The 20033-nt window shown below is 43.7% G+C and overlaps 2 protein-coding genes across 2 annotated transcripts in view; one reads left to right on the top strand and one right to left on the bottom strand.

Annotated features, from left to right (window-relative positions):
* Positions 1–3107, top strand: part of barhl1a (BarH-like homeobox 1a) — a gene marked incomplete at both ends in the record, with an annotated part of 3307 nt that extends 200 nt beyond the window's left edge. Inside the window, 4 exon segments of the mRNA XM_079750272.1 lie at positions 1–239; positions 2018–2222; positions 2812–3078; positions 3080–3107. The exon segment at positions 1–239 is cut by the window's left edge and continues 200 nt beyond it. Of these exon segments, the coding sequence (XP_079606398.1) occupies positions 1–239; positions 2018–2222; positions 2812–3078; positions 3080–3107 (739 nt within the window).
* A 1591-nt stretch (positions 3108–4698) lies between these two features.
* On the bottom strand, positions 4699–19845 carry ddx31 (DEAD (Asp-Glu-Ala-Asp) box polypeptide 31; the record flags this gene model as incomplete). Its single annotated transcript, XM_079755284.1, has 21 exons — positions 19616–19845; positions 19135–19286; positions 18438–18542; positions 16113–16330; positions 15863–15938; positions 15729–15772; positions 15237–15307; positions 14938–15047; positions 14764–14805; positions 14577–14641; positions 14313–14432; positions 14106–14212; positions 13562–13782; positions 13188–13337; positions 12615–12674; positions 12451–12501; positions 11966–12105; positions 11761–11845; positions 9380–9491; positions 9041–9233; positions 4699–4930 (listed from the first exon to the last, which is right to left on the bottom strand). Exons 2-21 carry the CDS (start codon positions 19234–19236, stop codon positions 4699–4701), a joined length of 2304 nt encoding a protein of 767 aa, XP_079611410.1. The 5' UTR covers positions 19237–19286; positions 19616–19845.
* Between the last annotated feature and the right edge of the window lie 188 nt (positions 19846–20033).

Raw genomic sequence — 20033 nt, 5'->3', positions numbered from 1 at the left:
TGATTCACGAAGACTCAACCCCAGACACCTGCAGCGGTCCGTGCAGGTCTCGTCGTTTCTGATCCGGGATATCTTATCGGACTGCGAGGGGTCTCTGGTGGACAGTGAGGGGGCTCTGGCGGACAGTGAGGGATCTCTGGTGGACTTCGAGGGGTCTCTGGTGGACGGTGGCTCGTGTCAGTTCGCACCGGACCCGACGAGGTCAGCACGCAGCGAGTCGTTTGGCAGCCGGTGTAGAGGTAGGCTTCTTAGTTTGATTGTTTAGTCCTCCTGTGTTCAGATTATAGGCCTATAGCTTGATAAAAAAATACACACACACACACACACATATATATATATACACGATCTTTTGAACTATAAGCTAAGACTACAACAAGGGTGTCGGGGGTCTATAGCTGCAAACTAAGGGTAAAATTAGTTACATAGGCCTGCACTAAATAATAAAATCCTACATTAAGCGTCCATCAAGAGACAAAAACTAATTAGTTACACGTTTATTGACACATTTGTAAATAAACAACAAAGGTTTTTCTAATAAGTAACTTATGATGAATGATTCTGAAGATCATAAAAATAATTATGAGATAGGCCTATATTAGGCTAACCGTTTCTAACAATAAAAAACAATATTGAAATAGAAATAAAAGAAGAATGACAATAATGATGCAGATAATAATTACGAATAATAATACAAACTAGAAAATGCATTTCCTGCAGAAAAGGCATGTGCTGTACAAAGTAAGGTTGAAAATATTTTTTAATAAAGCCACATCGATTAAGACATAAAGAAACGTTAAATGGCTTAAATCAAATGAAGGGATTTAGTCTAAATGGAGTAGGCCTAAACAATATAGACATGCACACATTTAAAAAAAATGTAGATGGTTGAAAACAAATAAATTGACAGCTGAATGAGAAACACAAAGCATTGCTTAAAATGAAGAAATGTAAAAGGAATTGAACTGAAGAATAGCCGAAATTCTATGTAATCGCCTTATGCTAATTTTTCCAGCCTAACTTTATTAAAAGTTGTCCAATTGGGCGGGATAATCACCTAATCTGGCAACGCTGCCTGAACGTCGTAAAACGTAGTTCAATTGAGCGAGAAAAACTGCCAAATCTGGCAACACTATGTGTGTTGAGTTGTTAAACCTTTGAACGAAGGTTAAGAATAAAATATTGACCAAGTTACGAAGTCTGAAGTAGGCTAGTTAGAGTGAGAGAATGGGCGGACGGCTCCCCCGTCCTCCAATTGACTTCCATTGTAAAAAAAATAGTATTTTAAAAGTAGAATATCTTAAAAAGTATAAATATTAAAATCTGAAAAGAAGCGCGCGATTCAAAGCTAATATGAACATTTTAAGAGAATAATAAAGAAAGAAAGAATAAAACTTAAGAAGAACAATAGTTGAGCGCTGCATGCAGCACTCACCTAAATATGAATACTTTCTATTATTTAAAAATGTATATGGCCAAGGCTATTATGGTCTACATTATGTATTTGTGTCGATTAGTGTTAATGTTTAACGCGGAGGCCTAGGGGCGGGATGAAACCGGCCTGCGACTATTGGGTACAGACAAAGAATAGGACAATATTTAAAAAAAACAAAAAACACAAGAGTCTTATTGCCCCACAGGGACCCGACCAAAGATACCCGACCAAATCCCCCCCCCCCCCCCCCCCCCCCCCCCCCCCCCAACACACACGCATACTTAATTTGTTTGATATATCTGGAAAATCTGACGGATGACAGATGAGACACTTCAAACGGCTCGTGCTGGCTCCCAGGACTCGGGCATTAGAGCGGTGAGGCCCGCGAGACTCTATAATCACAACCCGCGCTCAATAATGGATGACCGTCACGGCCAGCCTAGGGCACTCGCGCCTAAATATACCTATATTAATCATATTTGGACATTCATACCAGTCATAACAACCACAAATAGGCAAATAAACTGAATAGAAATGGGATTCTAAACTAAATCTCCACATTTTCTTCCCTTCCTTGAACCATAGGTGAGCTGGCCCGCAGTCCAGTGCTGTGCCTCGCGAGGTTCCGCAGGCCCCGGAAGGCACGCACGGCCTTCACGGACCACCAGCTCTCGCAGCTCGAGCACAGCTTTGAAAGTCAGCGGTACCTAAGCGTGCAGGACCGGATGGAGCTCGCGGCCTCCCTGAAGCTCAGCGACACGCAGGTCAAGACCTGGTACCAGAATAGGAGGTAACACACAACTTCATTATCATCATCATCTGTGTGTGTGTGTGTGTGTGTGTGTGTGTGTGTGTGTGTGTGTGTGTGTGTGTGTGTGTGTGTGTGTGTGTGTGTAACTGCTGCTTGGATTTGTCTCTCTCTGGTCGTCAATGCAAAAAAATGGGCGCCAGACGCATAAGCATACAGCATGAATAATCCATTTTATAAGATACCATGCCGAATAAATAATTCAACTTGCGAGCTGTATTTACACAATTGGCTATGACGCTGAATAATTCAGACTGGTCAGCTGCGACTGGTCTCTATCCAGTGACAGGACAGGACAGGACCCCCTCCCCGTCACAGTCATGCCTGGGAGCTTTTAACGGCATCTTAAGATAAAGTGTCTTCTAAACATTTAATGGCACCTTTTATTCATTCATTGTTCAATATTTAAGACTATAAATTAGAAATGCTTATTCATGTCTGCGCTCTAATGAATCCGATTTAAAACCGCTCCTCAAATAGGTTCGGCCAACCACAACTGTTGGCTACTGCCATGAATCAACAAATCACTTTGTTTTCTTCATGTTCATCGCGGTTCTTCTCACCCCACCAGAACCAAGTGGAAGCGGCAGTGTGTGGCGTGTGGCCCGGAGACGCTGGCGGACGACCGGAGCTACTCCGTCCTGCAGAGGATCGTCCCTACCCGGCCTTATTTCTACCAGCACTCCGCCGGTATGTCGAGCATGGACCCGGCGGCGGGCGTTTTGTATCTGTACGAGGGAGGGACCTCAGTCCCACCTCCACCCGGCGTCCAGCACCGACCCCTCTGGCATCACGTGGTGTTTCACGCAGAGAGAGGAGGGATGCACTCGAGCTCTCCCGCGGTGTACTCGGACTGGACCACGTTAGGCACGCGGCAGGCATCAAAGGAACACTTCGTCCGTCATTCATGATGACAACGTAGTATCGCGAGAACAATGAGGCAATTCCACAGGCCATGTGGTTTGACCTATTTAGGGAAGTTCGCCCCCAAAAATGTCGTGATTTCTAACGAATACATTTAGACAATGACGATGGATTGATGAACACTGTATTGTTTAGTGAGTTCAGAGAGATCTGTCTGCTAAAAGTCACATTTGGAAACTAAGAATGACATTCGAAATGTAAATAAATGTCTGGATGGATTTGTAATGCATGTTTCATTCTTCAACATCAAAAAAGTAAACAAAATAACTCGGTAAAACGAATTATAACTAGCATGTTTGGATCTAGAAAGAAAACACGTAACGTTAACGTGCATCAGTCAAGATAAAGAAAATCCTATTCAAATAGACCTAAAGCCGTAATGGAATGCGTGAACCCGGTCGGTTCGGACAAATTAATAAGATTTATGATTTAAAGTTTGTAACAAAATGAAACTGTTAACGTGCATGAGTCAAGATAAATCTCCCGAAGGCTGTGGTGTTTTATTTGTCAATTATGGATTTGGCGAGCAATTATCTGATTAATTATTAAATATTAGTTAATATAATATTGATGCTGTTAAAAGGGGTAATTAATCCACACCATCGCTTTAAGTGCTGGTGGGGGAGGGACGGTCACTGAACTGACTGGACAAACCACTAAAACGGGATGGACCACATGACCACACTACGGATCATAGCCTGCTATATCTCATGGGATACCGACTTTGAAAGGAAAGAGAGAACATGGGATACAAAAACATTCCCTCTCTTTGGGTGTGTCAATAATCAATCAGATCGTCCCGTTAATGAAATATCGCATCCATTATATAACAGTAAATACAACTAACACAAACACCCAGAAGTAGATAATCTCAAACCATGTATTTTTTTTTGTCAAGGGTACAACTCTCATTACACATTATGTGGGGGGGAGAGGAGTATTTTCTGGAGGGGACATCAATAAAATCACCAACGTATATCGAATGATCTGCTATAACAGAGACACAGCCACTAGTAATAGCTTAAAATATTAATGAATCACTTTAAGGCCTTCACTATACATATTTGACAGAGCCACACATCCACAAATGCAGCCCAATTCATTCTCTGAAAATAGGCTTAGAAGACACATAACGTGGCAATCATATATGCAACGGTTCAGACCACTGAGCAGGATACTTAGGGGTACATAAACAAAACCTGTTGTGGAGTCGACTTCTATGAATAAAATTTCAGAGATTAGAAAATAATTTATATTGGACATGTCCTTCCGCCGTGATCGGCGCCCATGTTGGTAGTATTCATTTTCTGTTAATCATCTATTCAAGAATGAGGCAATTCAGTTCAAATGTAGTATTATATAGGCCTATAAACGTTTTAAAATGCAAAAGGGAGTATCCATCACATCAGGTAAAAAGTTTATTTTTTTCAACAAATGTCACATTTTACAATTCCTGAAATATAACCCGTCTTTCGGTTTAAAGACTGTCCACGAGGTCCACTGGACCAGCTGGTCACTCCCACTCCTCTACCTTTCACTGGCCCGCCCTGCTCCCCTTCCTGAAGCTCCCCCTTTCCCCTCTCCCTCCCCCTCGACCTCGACCTCTTCCTCCCGCTCCTCCCCCTCTCCCCCGACCTGACAAGAACGGAACGCTGTCTTTGGGTTTCTTCTCCGTGTTCTGAAGGTCGATCCCGTCCAACCCCGAGGAGAACTCAGAGGTCAGCAGAGATGCTTCTCTCCTCTTCATCTTCAACTTCATCTCAGCTCTGCATGAGGGGGGGAGAGAGACAGATTAAGAGACAAGAGGAGAAGGAGGGGGAAAGAATTGATCTAAAACATACACCACTATCAGTGGACATCATCACTAGCAGTTGATGTGTGTATGCTTTTCTAAACCTACTTTTCAAAGTAGACCAAGAAAAGTAAAAACAGACGAATAGAACTTGAGGTCACTATATTACCATTTATAAGTTGCATTAGAACTGATTTATTGTACCTTTTTCGTCTGTTATTATTAAACTGTTACCTAGGATATTTAAAATGCCGGTATTGTTGCGTTGGACATTTTTCATAATCATTTCCTAAAATGTTAAGGTGGTGCGCCTCTACAAGCAAGAACCGTCATCGTGTGTATGTGTGTATATACGTGTGCGTGTGTGTTCCCTTCACAGCAGGCCATCATGTAGCATCAACTCCTTAATCAATGAGCACAGACCCAGGCAGGCCCGGGGCCGTGCGGAGGGCTCCCTGGGGGGGGTGTATCTTCATAACTGTATTGATCTGCAGCAGCAACAGGCTGCACAGCGTCAGGGGCAGCGGCCCGGGGGCCAGCAACAGTTAGCTCCAAACGACGCCATTCATCACAACTGTTAAGGGTAGCACCAGTACCACTTTATCAGCACCGGCACCGAGAATTTACATCTTCGCATCGGCCTATACCAACTACAGAGCTGATATATACCAGGCAGAGTTTTTTTTTAAGTCTTTACTTCTAAAGCTGAACATTAGTTAAAGCATTTCCTAGCTTGGTAAAATATCAATAAATGAATAAATGCTGAATTGTATTCCATATTGGGAAAAAAATATTGGAGCAATGCAGACACTCATACGCAATTCGGAAAGTAAGGCCAGCATCGGTATAGGGGAAGAATTCACTTCATTCGCTGTTTTGAAGCGGAAAAATAATTCAATGCTTTTCGTTTAGATTTTAATTGTCTTGTGTCCCAACATTTTGGAATCTAGGTTTGTACTTTAAAAAAAACAACAACTATTCTACCACCAGGTGTGACTGTGATTAGTTTGAAGGATAGATAAGCCTACCAGTAGCTATAGTCCACTGGGAAGGGTGGTAGAAGGCTAGACTGCTTGTTACACTCACACCTGGGGCCCTATCTTGCATCCAGGGCAATTGACTTTCTACACCGACGCATGTATCTTTGCTATTTTGCAACAGGCGCAAAGCCGATTTTCCCCTGCAGCAAACCTGCACCACTAAACTTGCGCCCTGAGAGGTGTGTCGTGAAAAGCAGAGGCGTGTTCCAGGGCAAATGATACATGGTGCTATCTTACAGATCGATAAAGCAGTTGCGCAACTGACCGACAAATACCTGGTCTAAGTGCACTAGCGGATAGCGCAGTTGGGGTTGCTATTTTGACATACCATGGCAGGTCGGAACTGCAACATAAGCTTACACACCAGTAGGCTATACACAGCACAAACATGCAAACGATTTGCCTAATTTAAATATTATGATGATGATGTGGATTGTGGAAACATTTTTTTTTCCATAGGGGCTGCATGAATGAACACTGTATGTGTTCATTGAATGAACACATGGCTATGCCATGCATTAAAACAATAATAATAACAATAATAAACTCGAGCAAAGTAGGCTATATCCCAGCCTTCCAAAACAATAACCTTTTTTTAGGGTAAATGATAACGTTGGTTAAATTATTTGGGAAAGAACAGCTGATACAGCGGTAATAAGTTGTATTTAAATCAATGCATCTGCAAACACTGCACAGCAAACACATATTTTCTTGACACAGACAACGTGTACAAGCCCATAACATTTAGGATTGATGAGTATTTGATCGTGAGAAAACATTGTTTTACCGCGAGTAAGTGTTAAAAAGAATGACTGAATGCAGGCGCACCGCGCGCGTGTGCCTCCAACTGTTTAAGCACACGCAAACTAAACAAGTAACGCATAATGCTGTCCATGGCAATGTATATTAACAGGGGGACACATGCATATTAGGAACACTAGTCGATAACGATTATGTATACAATACTGGTAAGAAACAATGTTTGTTAATGTATTGCCGCATATCATTAAATAGACGCACAGTTGCGGCCACACATTATGAAGTTTTCTTTGCCAAAATAAACATGACGACTCAGTAGTTCTGAAGTTGTAGAAGAAAACGCTATTCCATGTGTGAATTAGGACATATTATTTGGCCATAAACAGCCATTTGAAGTTTGAAATTCATGTGGTCATGCATCTGTCTCATCGGAGACTGCAAACGCGCAGTCTCGCGTCATAATATCAATTTGTCAGGTTCAAATGCGCTCATGGCTCTTAAAGGGGATGGGAGCTGGCACTCAATGGTTAATTGCACGTTACGCCCAAACCACACCTACGGGTAATTAGGCTACTTCAGGGCAACCGTTTTTAGATTTGCGTCAGGCGCAAGAGTCATTTATCCGCCGGTATAATAATAATAACATCGCCATAGAACCACCCACAAAGCTACTTGCGTTGGGCGCTTCTCACTTGCGTTTCAGGCCGTTAAAATAGGGCCCCTGATGTTAAAATAGGGGCTCTCTAACAATTGATCATTTACATTGATCAGAAAATCAGCTGCCTTGTATATGCCATATTTAATCCAATGGTAATTGGTCCAAAATAGGGGATGCAATATAGGACGAAATAAAAACCGACATGGCTAAATGACAATCAATGGGATGGCTTTACAGCTGTCACCTGCAGTAATCCTCAGAAAATTCTAACAGCCTATAATCAATACAGTTATAAATTGAAACCTTATGCCCATACAGTCATATATTTGCAGCGCTCAAGACTAACATTTTCTACTGGTGGCATTAGCTTTTAAATGTATTGGCGCTCCTTTTTAATTTTGCCGCAGTATTGACATGTCCTTTGCCACGTACCATGCCTTTGTGTACATTCATTTGAAAAGTTTCTTACTAGTAAAAAATGGTAAAATGTTTGGATTGAATAGGTTTTTAAGCCAGACAGTAATTAGGTTGTATACTGCAATTACAAACAGTCTTTTTGGTCCGTCATCCAGAATAATAAATACAGTATATCTTTTTTTTTTAAATGAATGCTCGCAAACGCATCCATTTTGGTCACAGTCTAAAGCCCTGACTTGCCAATGGTCTTGCTTGGTAGAAGACAGAGCTTAGCATGAAGTTAGTCAACAACCCCCCAAGGTTTCATTAAAACTGTTTGGTGTCAAAGATGTGTACATGTAAAAAGCTGTATTCACACACACAGGCCAAGGAGTCGATGGGAGACTTCATTACAAGTGTGTGCGTATGAATAGGTGTGTGTGCGGTCAGTTGACCGAGTCCAGACAGGCCCAATGTGAGCAGCTGTTGACCACACACACACACACACACACACACACACACACACACAGTTACACTTTAGGGACCAGCCGCCAAGGAGGCTCTGACTTAAGAACCAGTAGACATGAAAGATTAATGTTCATGCTACACAACACACAGCTCACACGTGTTACATCACAACAACAACACATATCCAACCCTGAATAAGGATCTGTTGATTTCTGGAAACAAATGCCCCATCAGTGACTGAACTCAGCAAAATACCCTTTCCTGTTCCACGTTTAGATTCTTCTGGTTACCAGTCATCTCCTCCCAACCAACCAACCAACCAACCAACCACAAACATCCTCAGAACCCCCACTCTCACTAGTGCCATGACAAAGATGGGTTGCGTTTGTCTGACTGTCATTCATAATGTATATAACAAGACAGAGAGAGAAGCAGAATGGAAGTGCCTCTGATGCTGGTGGCTACTTAGGTCAAGTAGAGATACATTCTGTGCTGTATTACTAGCATAGAGAGCCAGTGTCAATAAGAGGTCTCTCCTGTCTGCTCGGCTGTTGCCTGCATGTTGCTACCGTAGGAAACCCTAGTGTTTCTTTGGGCTGTTGCCTGCATGTTGCTACCGTAGGAAACCCTAGTGTTTCTTTGGGCTGTTGCCTGCATGTTGCTACCGTAGGAAACCCTAGTGTTTCTTTGGGCTGTTGCCTGCATGTTGCTACCGTAGGAAACCCTAGTGTTTCTTTGCGTTTCAGTGTGCGGCCGGTCTTACTTGTCTGCGGTCCTGTTGTGTTTGCTGCTGCCGCCTCGGCGGGCCCCGGGGCCCGTGTGAGAGCTGAGGCTCTGGGGTGCGTCCCGCAGGCCGAAGCTCTTGGCGGCATGGCCCAGGTGCAGCGATCGGATGTGGAAGATGTGCTTGAGGGCGGTGGGGTACGCCGTGTAGGAGCGCAGGAACGACTGCAGGGCTGCACCGACAAGAGGAGGAACCGTTACCATCATCATCATCAGCACAGACTATTGATCACACACCGCTTTATATGAATGTTGTACATGCGTGTGTGTGATTCGTAATGTGCACGGCATGCGACGGTGTGTATTTGCGGGTGTGTACCTTTCTTGGCACCCTGCACAGTCTCTTGGTTGGCATGGACAGCGTTTTCAAACTCAGTCTGCAGAACAGTGGCCCTCTCCCTCACCTCCTGCTGCAGGGCACTAGAGGACGTCTGAGGAGAGACCCGGAGAGGGAGACACCGAGGAGACAGACAAGAGATAGAGAGAGAGACAGAGAGAGAGAAACCGAGGAGACAGACAAGAGATAGAGAGAGACCCGGAAAGAGAGACACCGAGGAGACAGACAAGAGATAGAGAGAGAGACAGAGAGACACAGAGGAGACAGACAGGAGATAGAGAGAGAGACAGAGAGAGACACAGAGGAGACAGACAAGAGATAGAGAGAGACCCAGAGAGAGAGACACCGAGGAGACAGACAAGAGATAGAGAGAGAGAGACAGAGAGAGAGAGAGAGAGACAGAGATAAGGAGAGAGAGAAATGGAGACAGAGAGATATATAGAGAGAAAGACAGGGACAAACAGAGATACAAAGAGAGAGAGATGGAGACAGAGGATATTAAATTGTGCTATCACGTAAGGAGTGATGAGACGTCTGTGTCTGCGTGTGCAGTGTTGTGCCTGAACGTGTTCATTGAACTCGTTCATATTTTGGGCGAACGTGAACTGAACGTACTGTATTACTGCCTGATGAACGTAACTGTGAACGCGTTCATTATGGTGTCTGTGAACGACATACCCCCACTCCGACATTGACGTCTAATTGTCGGAGTGGCGGCACTTCCATTGTTTTCAAACGTCCCACCACTCCGACAATTTCTGTTTCCATTGTCGGAGTGGCGGTACTTTTTTCAAACGTTCTGACATGTCATTAATATAAAATTAATTTCTATGATCATTGTACTTTAATTAATTAATGTGATTATTTCTTAGTTTCATGCGCTTTAGTGTCCTACACTGACATTTGTCATTGGGGATAGTCGCCGACCATCATTCGCTGTATATCTTTGGCCCAAAACATAAGGCCCTTCTCCAGTCTCTCCCAAAATCCCCACTGACCCAATTCAGGCTTGGACTTTTCGATTCTGTTTCTAAATGTTGGGGCTGATGGACACTGAACTCTGGGGGTTATTTGAGCGTTCAAAGTGGTTTACTGTAAAAGGAGTGTCGGAAATCCCGCCTGTTTTTGAGCACCGAGGCCATTAATTAAGGGAATGCTGAGAGAATGCTGGAGAGTCGAGGAAAAGAAGATTAAATATGCAAACATGTTACGTGCAATCTAACAACTGCACGCAGGCCTATGCATGTACAAATAAGACTGTTGTTATTCTGTGGCTCAATCAATTTCACCTGACTGTCTGTTCTGATCATCTCTGAGGTCGGGGGATATTGTTTAACAGTCTATGTTTAATGGATTTGCCTTCTATGGGCAAAAACTGTTGGTTTATTTGAATTGCTTCCCTTCGAGAATTTGTGTGGAAAGTGGTTATATATATATATATATATATATATTCTCGCCTTTCTCCTTTGTAAAGCACATTGTATTGCCTTTGGGCCGATATGAGGTTAACTGCGCCCATTCCTTGATTCGTTCTGCCGCAGCACTCTCAACAATTAATTTTGTTCCTATGTTTCTCCGATCCACTCCAATAGTGGTCCTGCATTGAGTCGAAATCCAACTCTAACAAATACATTTTCCAGTTTTAAGTTTCGTAGAACACTTAAACATTCCCAGTCTTTTAAACCTTTCATACCGGGCATGTTAAATAAGTGCACGCCCCGCCACTTGTAACACACTTCTTCAACAAAACTTGTTTGTTTAACATGCCTGGTATATTTTTCCAGGATTCCAGTATTCCTTTTTAGTATGTACTGAAATGGAATTTGAAATGGAAAATTATTATTGCACCTTAAGGACTACTTTTCTGTTTTACTTAAAAGACCATTCAAGCAGCAAGTTTTTCCTCACGATTTTGAGAATATACTGTAGGGATGAAAGCTGCAGCTGCTGTGTGGACTGAATGGCCAGCAACAAAGCGTTAAAGCAACAATGGGGAAAGGCTATCCCATTAATGCTAATGTAACCCTGTTTGGATAAGGATTCAAAATTGGATATGAAGATGAAATCTGACACATAGTTTCAGTGCTAAAACTTATAAAAAAATTGCTGTCTGTGGTTATATATGGGCTGTGGCAATAATTTTGAAAAAAATAGCTTGCAGCAACATATGGGAAAAAAAACTATGAACTAGTTCATTTTTGGAACTGTGAACTTAGTTCACAATTTTGAATCATGAACTATGAACTGAACTAGTTCATTTTAAAATTGGTGAACTGAACTTTGAACTTGTTCATGAAGAAAGTTACATTTCCCAACACTGTGTGTGTGTGTGTGTGTGTGTGTGTGTGTGTGCGCGCGCCCACCTTGCTATGGTACTTCCCCCGACCTTTGTAGCTGTCGTCCTGCATCAGCGTGGACAGGATGTCGTACAGCTTCATCTCAGACAGGCTGAAACCATCACAAACCAGCTCAATTATACAGCAGGAGAGGACGGATGGGCAGTGAAATATCATAGGTAAAAAAACTATGCTATGGGTCACAGGACAGGGTAGAAATCACGTGGCTGACCTGATGTTGTGATTGGCTAGCTCGTCGATGTAGGCGGTTTCCGCTGGCGTGAGGAAGAGGAGGCTGTTTCCTTCGGCCCCGATCCGAGCCGTACGGCCGACCCGATGGACGTACTCTGCGGCCGAGATGGGCGGGTTGTACTGAAAACATACCAAAAGGTTTTCTCCGTACTCCGATTGAATGTAAACTAATGCCATCGCCCAAGCGTCTCATGAGATGGTCCCTTTTTTAAAACCTAAAATTAAAAATAAGTTGCTAAAGTGGTCGATTCAGCCATTTTTCAAATGGCTGAATTTTTGGCAAATAACGCATCCATATTATGATTTATACACAATATATGAATGTTGTACGTAGAAAGAACTGGGTGTAAAGGGGGAATGTTTGGTTATAGGGTTGAGCTCTAGCACTAGGTAGGACAGGTCACTAGATATGCTGTGTTCTCAGACTGGTTGCTGTCTGCAGGTGGTTCAAGAACCCGCCGTTACCTGCACAATCCAGGTGACCTGCGGAAGGTCCAACCCTCGAGCAGCAACGTCCTACACACACACACACACAAACACACACACACAATTAGACTATTTGCATTACTTGACAATGCTTAGTGAGTGTAAAAATAATAACAAGGATGATGAAATGAGTCCTAACTGACCGTACAGAGAAGGACTCCGGACTTTGAGACAGAAAACTCCTCATACACCTCTGTCCGCTCCTGTAGCACATTACAAAACGAGTAAGTCCAACAGAGAGATGCTCCCCCGAAAATGCACCAACCGATAGAACTCAGATTCTAGATCATCAATACGTTTTGTAATAAATAAGTTATCAAATTAACCAAACATTACAAAGGGGTAGGCTGAGAAATCTGTAAATTGCCTGCTCTACAAAGATTCAGACGAGTCCAGAAGGAGAGTTCGCTGGGTTTGAATATGTTTTCCCTTAGCCGCTATTGACTTGTCGAGTTTCAGTGATTGATTCCCCTCACATGAACCCGAGCTAGGCTACTGTATCCCTGCCAGTTAATGGAAGCCACGAACAGCAAACAAATGCTAATGCAGTGAACTCTACTTCTGGACGTACACGATGAATATAAAATTTAAAAAACTGAACCTCGGTAAGACAGGCAATGGCCAATTCCCAGATTTCTCAGCATATTTCTTTATGAAGGTAAAGCAGACAACCCTTCGGATTAGGTTTCCTCACAATGGGATGCAGAGTCACTTACCTCTTGTTTCATATTTCCATGGAGTCGCAGGAAGTTCAGAGGCTTGTGTTTGGCTGAGGACCCACAGAGGACGGATTTGAAGAGGCTGAGCAGGAACTCCACCGCTTCACAGCTCGCCATGAAGACGATCATCTTGTTCCCCTCGGAGAACTACACAGACATACACTTGGATCAACGACAGGTTCACATGGTACCTGTTACGCACATCGACCTGAATACCATCACGTTGTTACCCTTCAGAAATCGACAGAGCTACAAACACAGATGAACGATGACATTTCCATGTTTATATTTCTTTCTTTTGGTTATAAATAGTTGCAGCTGTGTTCTATGAAACTACACATCTGTACGAAACAAAGAGAGGCTCCCCTCACCTTACACTTGTCCATGATGAAGGAGGCCAAGCAAACCAGTCGTAGCTTACTGGGAACCAGCACCATATGCTGCTTCAAGGCCTCTGGCACAGAGAAGCTCTCTGATTGGCTGCCGGGTTGGGGTGAGCTGCCGCTGGAGGGGATTACCTCAGAGTCGTTGGGGTCTGAGACCTGGACGCTGACCGGGTCTTTGAGACATACATCAGCTAGCCGAGCAAGGTCTGCAAAACGCCAAACCTTGTGTGAGCGTGACAGTACTTTGTGTGTGTGAGCGTGACAGTACTTTGTGTGTGTGAGTGTGACAGTACTATGTGTGTGTGAGTGTGACAGTACTTTGTTGTTGAAGTAAAGAGAAACAACTAACGTCTTCTGTCACATTCTCCCTTATCGCCCCGAGGAGCTAATAGGAGGACGGGGAGGAGGTCTAGAAAGTGTGTGTGTGTGTGTGTGTGTGTGTGTGTGTGTGTGTGTGTGTGTGTGTGTGTGTGTGTGTGTGTGTGTGTGTGTGTGTGTGTGTGTGTGTGTGTGTGTGTGTGCGCTTTACCTTTCGTTAGCGTAGCAGAAAGCAAAACATTTTGTCTCGAAGGTCCGGTGGAGTTCAAAGAATTCAGGATCACAGTCAGATCCTTCTCAAAACCCATGTCCAGGATCCTACAGACACACACACATACACAAAACACAGTAATTAAACACAAATCTAAATGACGACACATAAACGTAACGCAGCGAACCGGAGGCTAGGTCTCAGTACCTGTCAGCCTCGTCCAGGACCAGCCATTGCACGGAGCTGAACACCATGTTCAGGGTGTGGTTGATGTGGTCCACCAGACGGCCCGGGGTCGACACCAGGATGTTAATCCCCTTCCGGAGCCTTCCAGAGAGGAAGTGAAAGGGGGGACAGAGAGAGGGAGAGAGACAGAGCATGGACGACAGAGAGTGACAAACAGTGATGTAAGTCTGCAGAAAGATTATGGTTCAGGAAGACAGAAGAGCAGGAGGAGGAGGATGGACTTACCGAGCTTTCTCGGCTTTCCTCTTCTCTCCACCCATCAGAACCCCGGGGACAATCCAGGTATACGGCTAAAGGGAGAGAGAGAGCACAGCTCAGTATTTAAATCCATCCACCACTCCTAAACGGTATGAAAACTGCCAGGATTTCATCTTGCAAAGAGAATAGGAAAAAAGATTGATAATCTCTTTACCTTGACGAGTTTCTGGAAGATCTGGAAACTCTGTTGCGCCAACTGAGGAATAGTTTATTGTTAATTGTGATATTTCTTTTATTAGAAAAGCAGCCAGACCTTTTTAGAAGGACTGGGAAAGCCTAATTGCTGTGAGAAACAGTCCTATGTGGCACAAAGATGGACAAGACGGACCTCTCTAGTGGGAACTAGAATCAGCGCCAGTGGCCCGTCGGCCCTCTTAATCTTGGGCAGAACCGCCTGGAGAGACTGGACAATGGGGATGCCATAAGACAGGGTTTTACCTTGAGGGACAGGTAGAGAGACAGCAGAGTTACACACAGACAGAGAGAGAGAGAGACCAAGAGAGACTGAGAGACACAGAACATTTTAAGCTACAGAGACAGAGAGACAGACCGGTGGCGAGCCAACTAAGAACTATGCAGGGGAGTGTGGCCGGGATATGTGAGGGTTTGTATGTGTGCACGTCTCACCAGATCCAGTCTGAGAGCGGACCACAGCGTCCCGCCCCGACATCAGCGCGGGGATAGTCTGTTTCTGAACACTACAAACACACAAACACTTGGTTATGCAGATTAGCCTTCTGAACTTTATTCTCTACAGAGAACAACTTCACAAACCAACACTAAATACAGGGCCGCTGCTGGCCGTTTCGGTGCGCTATGCGAGCAGGGGGGGGGGGGGAGCCTCTTTTTATATATTAGGTAAAAACATATAATTGCCGAAATTGAGTGATAGGTTATGCAAATAAGAAAAAACAACATTGGGCCCCTTCATAACTTATTTATATATTTTTTTAATTCAATAATGTAATAATTATTTTTATTTTTTCATTTTTTTTTTACAAACCATAATTTTTGGTGCCCCCCCCAGGTGCCCTACGCACTCTGCGTATAGGGAGCTGACCAAATATATGCATAGACACTAAGTGGGAGGGATATGCAGAGACAGAGATGATCACTCACCTGGTCATGGTGGAAACGCCCAGAACCTTTTCCAGCGTCGCCACCTGGACGAAGAGTCCAATCAGCGTTCAGAACATACACGGACACGCGTGTCTTTATATAACAAGGTGTGTGTGTGTGGGTGTGTGTCTCACCAGGTGGGGGTGGAGGCCTAGGTTGCCGAAAGAGTCAGTGGTGAAAACCTTCTCCTTCACCTCGGAAACAACCGGTCTGGAATGAGAACCGAACATAAGGTGTTTCCCCAACACACACACACACACAAGATGTCTCCATACACACACAGACAGATAAGATGTCTCTCCTCACACACACACACACTCACACACAATGTCTCCATAAAAACACACACAGACAAGATGTCTCCACACACACACACACACACACCTTTCGAGGTCTGGGATGTGGGGGTTGTGGTTGAACAAGGAGGACGTCTTGACGAAGCCTCCTTCGTGTCCCGTCTTCTCCCCGGCGTCCCGGTCTTTCTGCTCCCCCCTCCCTTGTCCTCCACCTTCCCGTTTCTTCTTCTTCTTCTTGGTCTTTGTGGGGGGGGCCTCTTGGGGTGTGCTCACGGTGGGTGTGGTTTTGGAGGGCGGAGCTTGATCCTGTTTGGGACACACAAGTCATGTAACACTAGTCTGGTGGTCCTGTTTTGATTGTATTAACCTGTCACTCTGGATCAGGTGACGTGAGGTGGAACAGACTAGACTGAAAGTGACATGGCTGTGATATAGTATAATATTATGGTTCTGACGCTGTGATATAGTGTAATATGAATGTGATAGTGTGACATAGCTGTGATCGTGTCATTATATGGTTGTGACACAATGTGCCATGGCTGTGATGGTGTAATATGGTTGGGACAGTGTGATGTTTGTGATATAATGGGATATGGTATTGATTGGTTTGTAATCTTGTCCTATAGTATGATATGCTTGTGATATTGTGCAATGTGGTTGTGTAGTTGTGATATAGTTTGGATGGTTGTGATATAGTGCTATAGTGTGATCGTCTCATATAGTGTGATGAATTGTGATGTTATGTGATATGGTTGGGAAGTAGAGTAATATAGTGCTACTGATATGCTTCTGGTGATGTACCCTGAAAGGTTTGTGTTTGTTTCAGTGTGACAGGGTTGTGTTATAGTTAGGTCTGTCAAGCAAATAAAACATTTAGTCGTGATGAATTACATGTTTTCCATATTTAATCAGTTTATCCCCAAAAATATTTATGCACCGTAAACTGCATATTTCAAGTTTTTAATACTCATATCAACAGTGGACAAAATATTCTAGCTTTATTCACATTTCTGTTAACTTTTATTGGAGATCAAGTAAGAACAAAAACAAAATGCAGAGTGTCCAGCATTAACACAAAACCACAGATTTAAACAATCCAGGGAACCACGAAGGTCAAGCATTAACCAATATGCTCCAATCACAGCTCATGGCAATCAAAATGAATATTAGAAGGACGCTTGATGCTTTAAATGTCATTCAGTTGGACAACCTCAGCTGTTCTCCAGCTCCAGCAACTGTTAATCAACGGTAGCATATACTTTTCATTCAATATTGATTGGGATTTATTAAAAGATTTTTCAAATCAAATGGGTTGGTCTGAATAACCGTAGGTGTGTTTTGGGCGTAACATGCAATAAACCAATGAGAGTGCCATCTCCGATCCCCTTTAAGAGCCATGAGCGCATTTGAACCTGATGAGTTGATATTTTGACAGCACGTTTGCAGTCTCCGATGAGACAGATGCATGACCACATGAATTTCAAACTACAAATGGCTCAGTTTATGGCCAAATAATATGGCCTAATTCACACATGGAATAGCTTTTCTTCTACAACTTCAGAAATAGGCCTACTGAGTCCTACTTATGTCAATTTTGGCAAAGAAAATTAACACACATATTATATGCGGTCCTGTGGCCGCAACTGTGGGTCTATTTAATGATATGCGGCAATACATTAACAAACATTGTTTCTTACCAGTATAGTATACATTATCGTTATCAACTTCTGTTCATAATATGCATGTGTCCCTCCGTTAATATACATTGCAATGGACTGTAACTGCTTTATCGATCTGTAAGATAGCACCATGTATCATTTGTGCCGGAACACACCTCTGCTTTTCGCCGACACGCCTCTCAGGGTGCAAGTTTAGTGGCACGAGTTGAATGCTCGGGAAAATCAGCTTTGCGCAGGGTGCAAACTAGCAGCGATACATGCGTCAGTGTAGAAAGTCAATTGCCCTGGGTGCAAGATAGGGCCCTATAGGTAGTTCAATAGTTACAACTCACATCGGGCTGTTTGAATAGGGACAAGTACAGGGCTACGCGAATATGCTCAATCCCAAGTTATAAAGCCTAGAGGGGGAGAGTGAAGCCCGCTCTCCAGTGAGGGGTATGCTGGTTATTATCCTGTAACCCAGATCAATGAAAGGGGCTAGGAGCATCGATTATCTCAGTGACTGAACATAATGACGGCACGTCCACGTTCTTCTTATGCACAATAGTTTGAGTCCCGTGATCAGCTCTTCTAGTTGCTAGCTGCCATCTGACAAAAGGTTAGTAATGAGTGCCGTTAAATCGGATTTGCATTAACACCCTTATTATCGTGTTTATCGCCCAGCCCTATTTATAGTTTGATATGCTTGTGATCCAGTCTTTTATGGTTATGACCAGTGTGGTGCCAACTCTAACCTTTGAGATGATGGGCGCCTCTTCCCCATCCGTCTTCCTCTGTTTGAAGGATGGCATCGACCTCATCTCCGGCCCGGCCTTCCTCTTCCCTGCCTTCAATTTTTTCTGAGAAGATACAGACACAACAAACACCTTATTTTAAGTATTGAACAAATATTACCTTGATGTGACCAATCTTCTCCAAACTGCTGCTTGTGTTAAAGGATTTGGCCGGTTTGTTGAGACTCCAGGTTAATTGTTGACGTCTAGAGGTTACATCTAGACCTCTCGGTCTGGATGTTAATCAGCCGGGTATTTTGTTCCAACTCATAGCCTCCTGCGGTGTAGGCGTGTTCTGAAACTGGGCAGTCTGCAAACCATTGACATCCATTTGATTCCACACAAGTGTTGAGCAGCTCTGTATCTTGGCTTGTCCAACACAAGTAAGCACATACAAACTGCCCTGTCTAGGTTGTTTCCTGCAATTGTTCCCACAAACGAACAAATCCACAAGTTGAACCTGTGGTCTTAACAAATGAGCCAAACCATTGAAATGATGTTGTTAGAAGGCACTTACTACCAGAGACGGATGGGCAATCTCTGGTAGGGTACAATGAATTGGACACTTGAATAGTGACCTCGCCACTAGCTCAGAGACTTCAGACTTTACTTGAATTGGATTTGCCCTTTATCACTTGTGAACACCTCTGCAACCTACCAACAGCCATTTCTCCTGGCCGGAGAGAGGCTTCCTCCTGGGGGCGACGTTGGGGAAGGTCTCGGTGTGGATGTTAAGGGACAGCTGGTCGCCAGAAGACATCGCTTCTTCTGTTATTGTTACGAGTGAGTAGACTTGGCAGACACCTTGATCTGAAGTGACGAAGAGAAGTACAGTAGTGTTCGGGACAGTTAGTGGTCAGACATCTTATTGGAGGGTTTGTAAAAGGTAGGTTGTGGTAGAGGATGTGACCAGCGGCCAAACACCGTATGACTACAATAATGTCCTGCCAATTTAACATAAGGAATGAGTCAAACTGAATGCTAATAGCTAAATGGCTAGGGTAATGCGGCTCACAAAGAAACAAATACTGCAAATCAACATAACATGGAAATATACGTAATATCATCTTATCATGTCTGCTGAACCATCAATTGGTGTTTGGCGGCTCTTAAGAAAAGGATCATAGCAGATTTTCTACCTCGGTGTGTTCCTCGGTCCAAACCCACGTGTGGATATGTAGCAGTCCGTTGTTTTTAGCCTTCTAGGAGCAGGCGTTATGCTTTGAATGGCCGGGCAATTGCATCATTATTAATGTACAGGCTAATACAAACTCGACTTACATAACCTTATCAAGATGACGACACTGGACATTACTTTTCAATTGAAAACTATGGAATTTAAAACCCCAAAACACGCGTGGAAGTCTTCCTGCTGCGTCACACAAGCCACGCCTCTCGGCTCGGAACGAGCGCCGCTGCCGAGTGGTATGCGCAAAACTGCGCTTATTCAGCGCAACGTTTTCAAGCGTTCACGAGTTGCTATCGTCTATGGGGCCTAAATCAGATTAACACTATTCTCCTGAAACAACTATACCTAGTGTGATATATAATCTGCTA

The sequence above is a fragment of the Pollachius pollachius genome, assembly GCF_949987615.1.
Source record: "Pollachius pollachius genome assembly, chromosome: 1".
NCBI lineage: Eukaryota > Metazoa > Chordata > Actinopteri > Gadiformes > Gadidae > Pollachius > Pollachius pollachius.
Note: the sequence above shows the minus strand (reverse complement) of the source record. Positions and strands in the feature narration are given on the sequence as shown.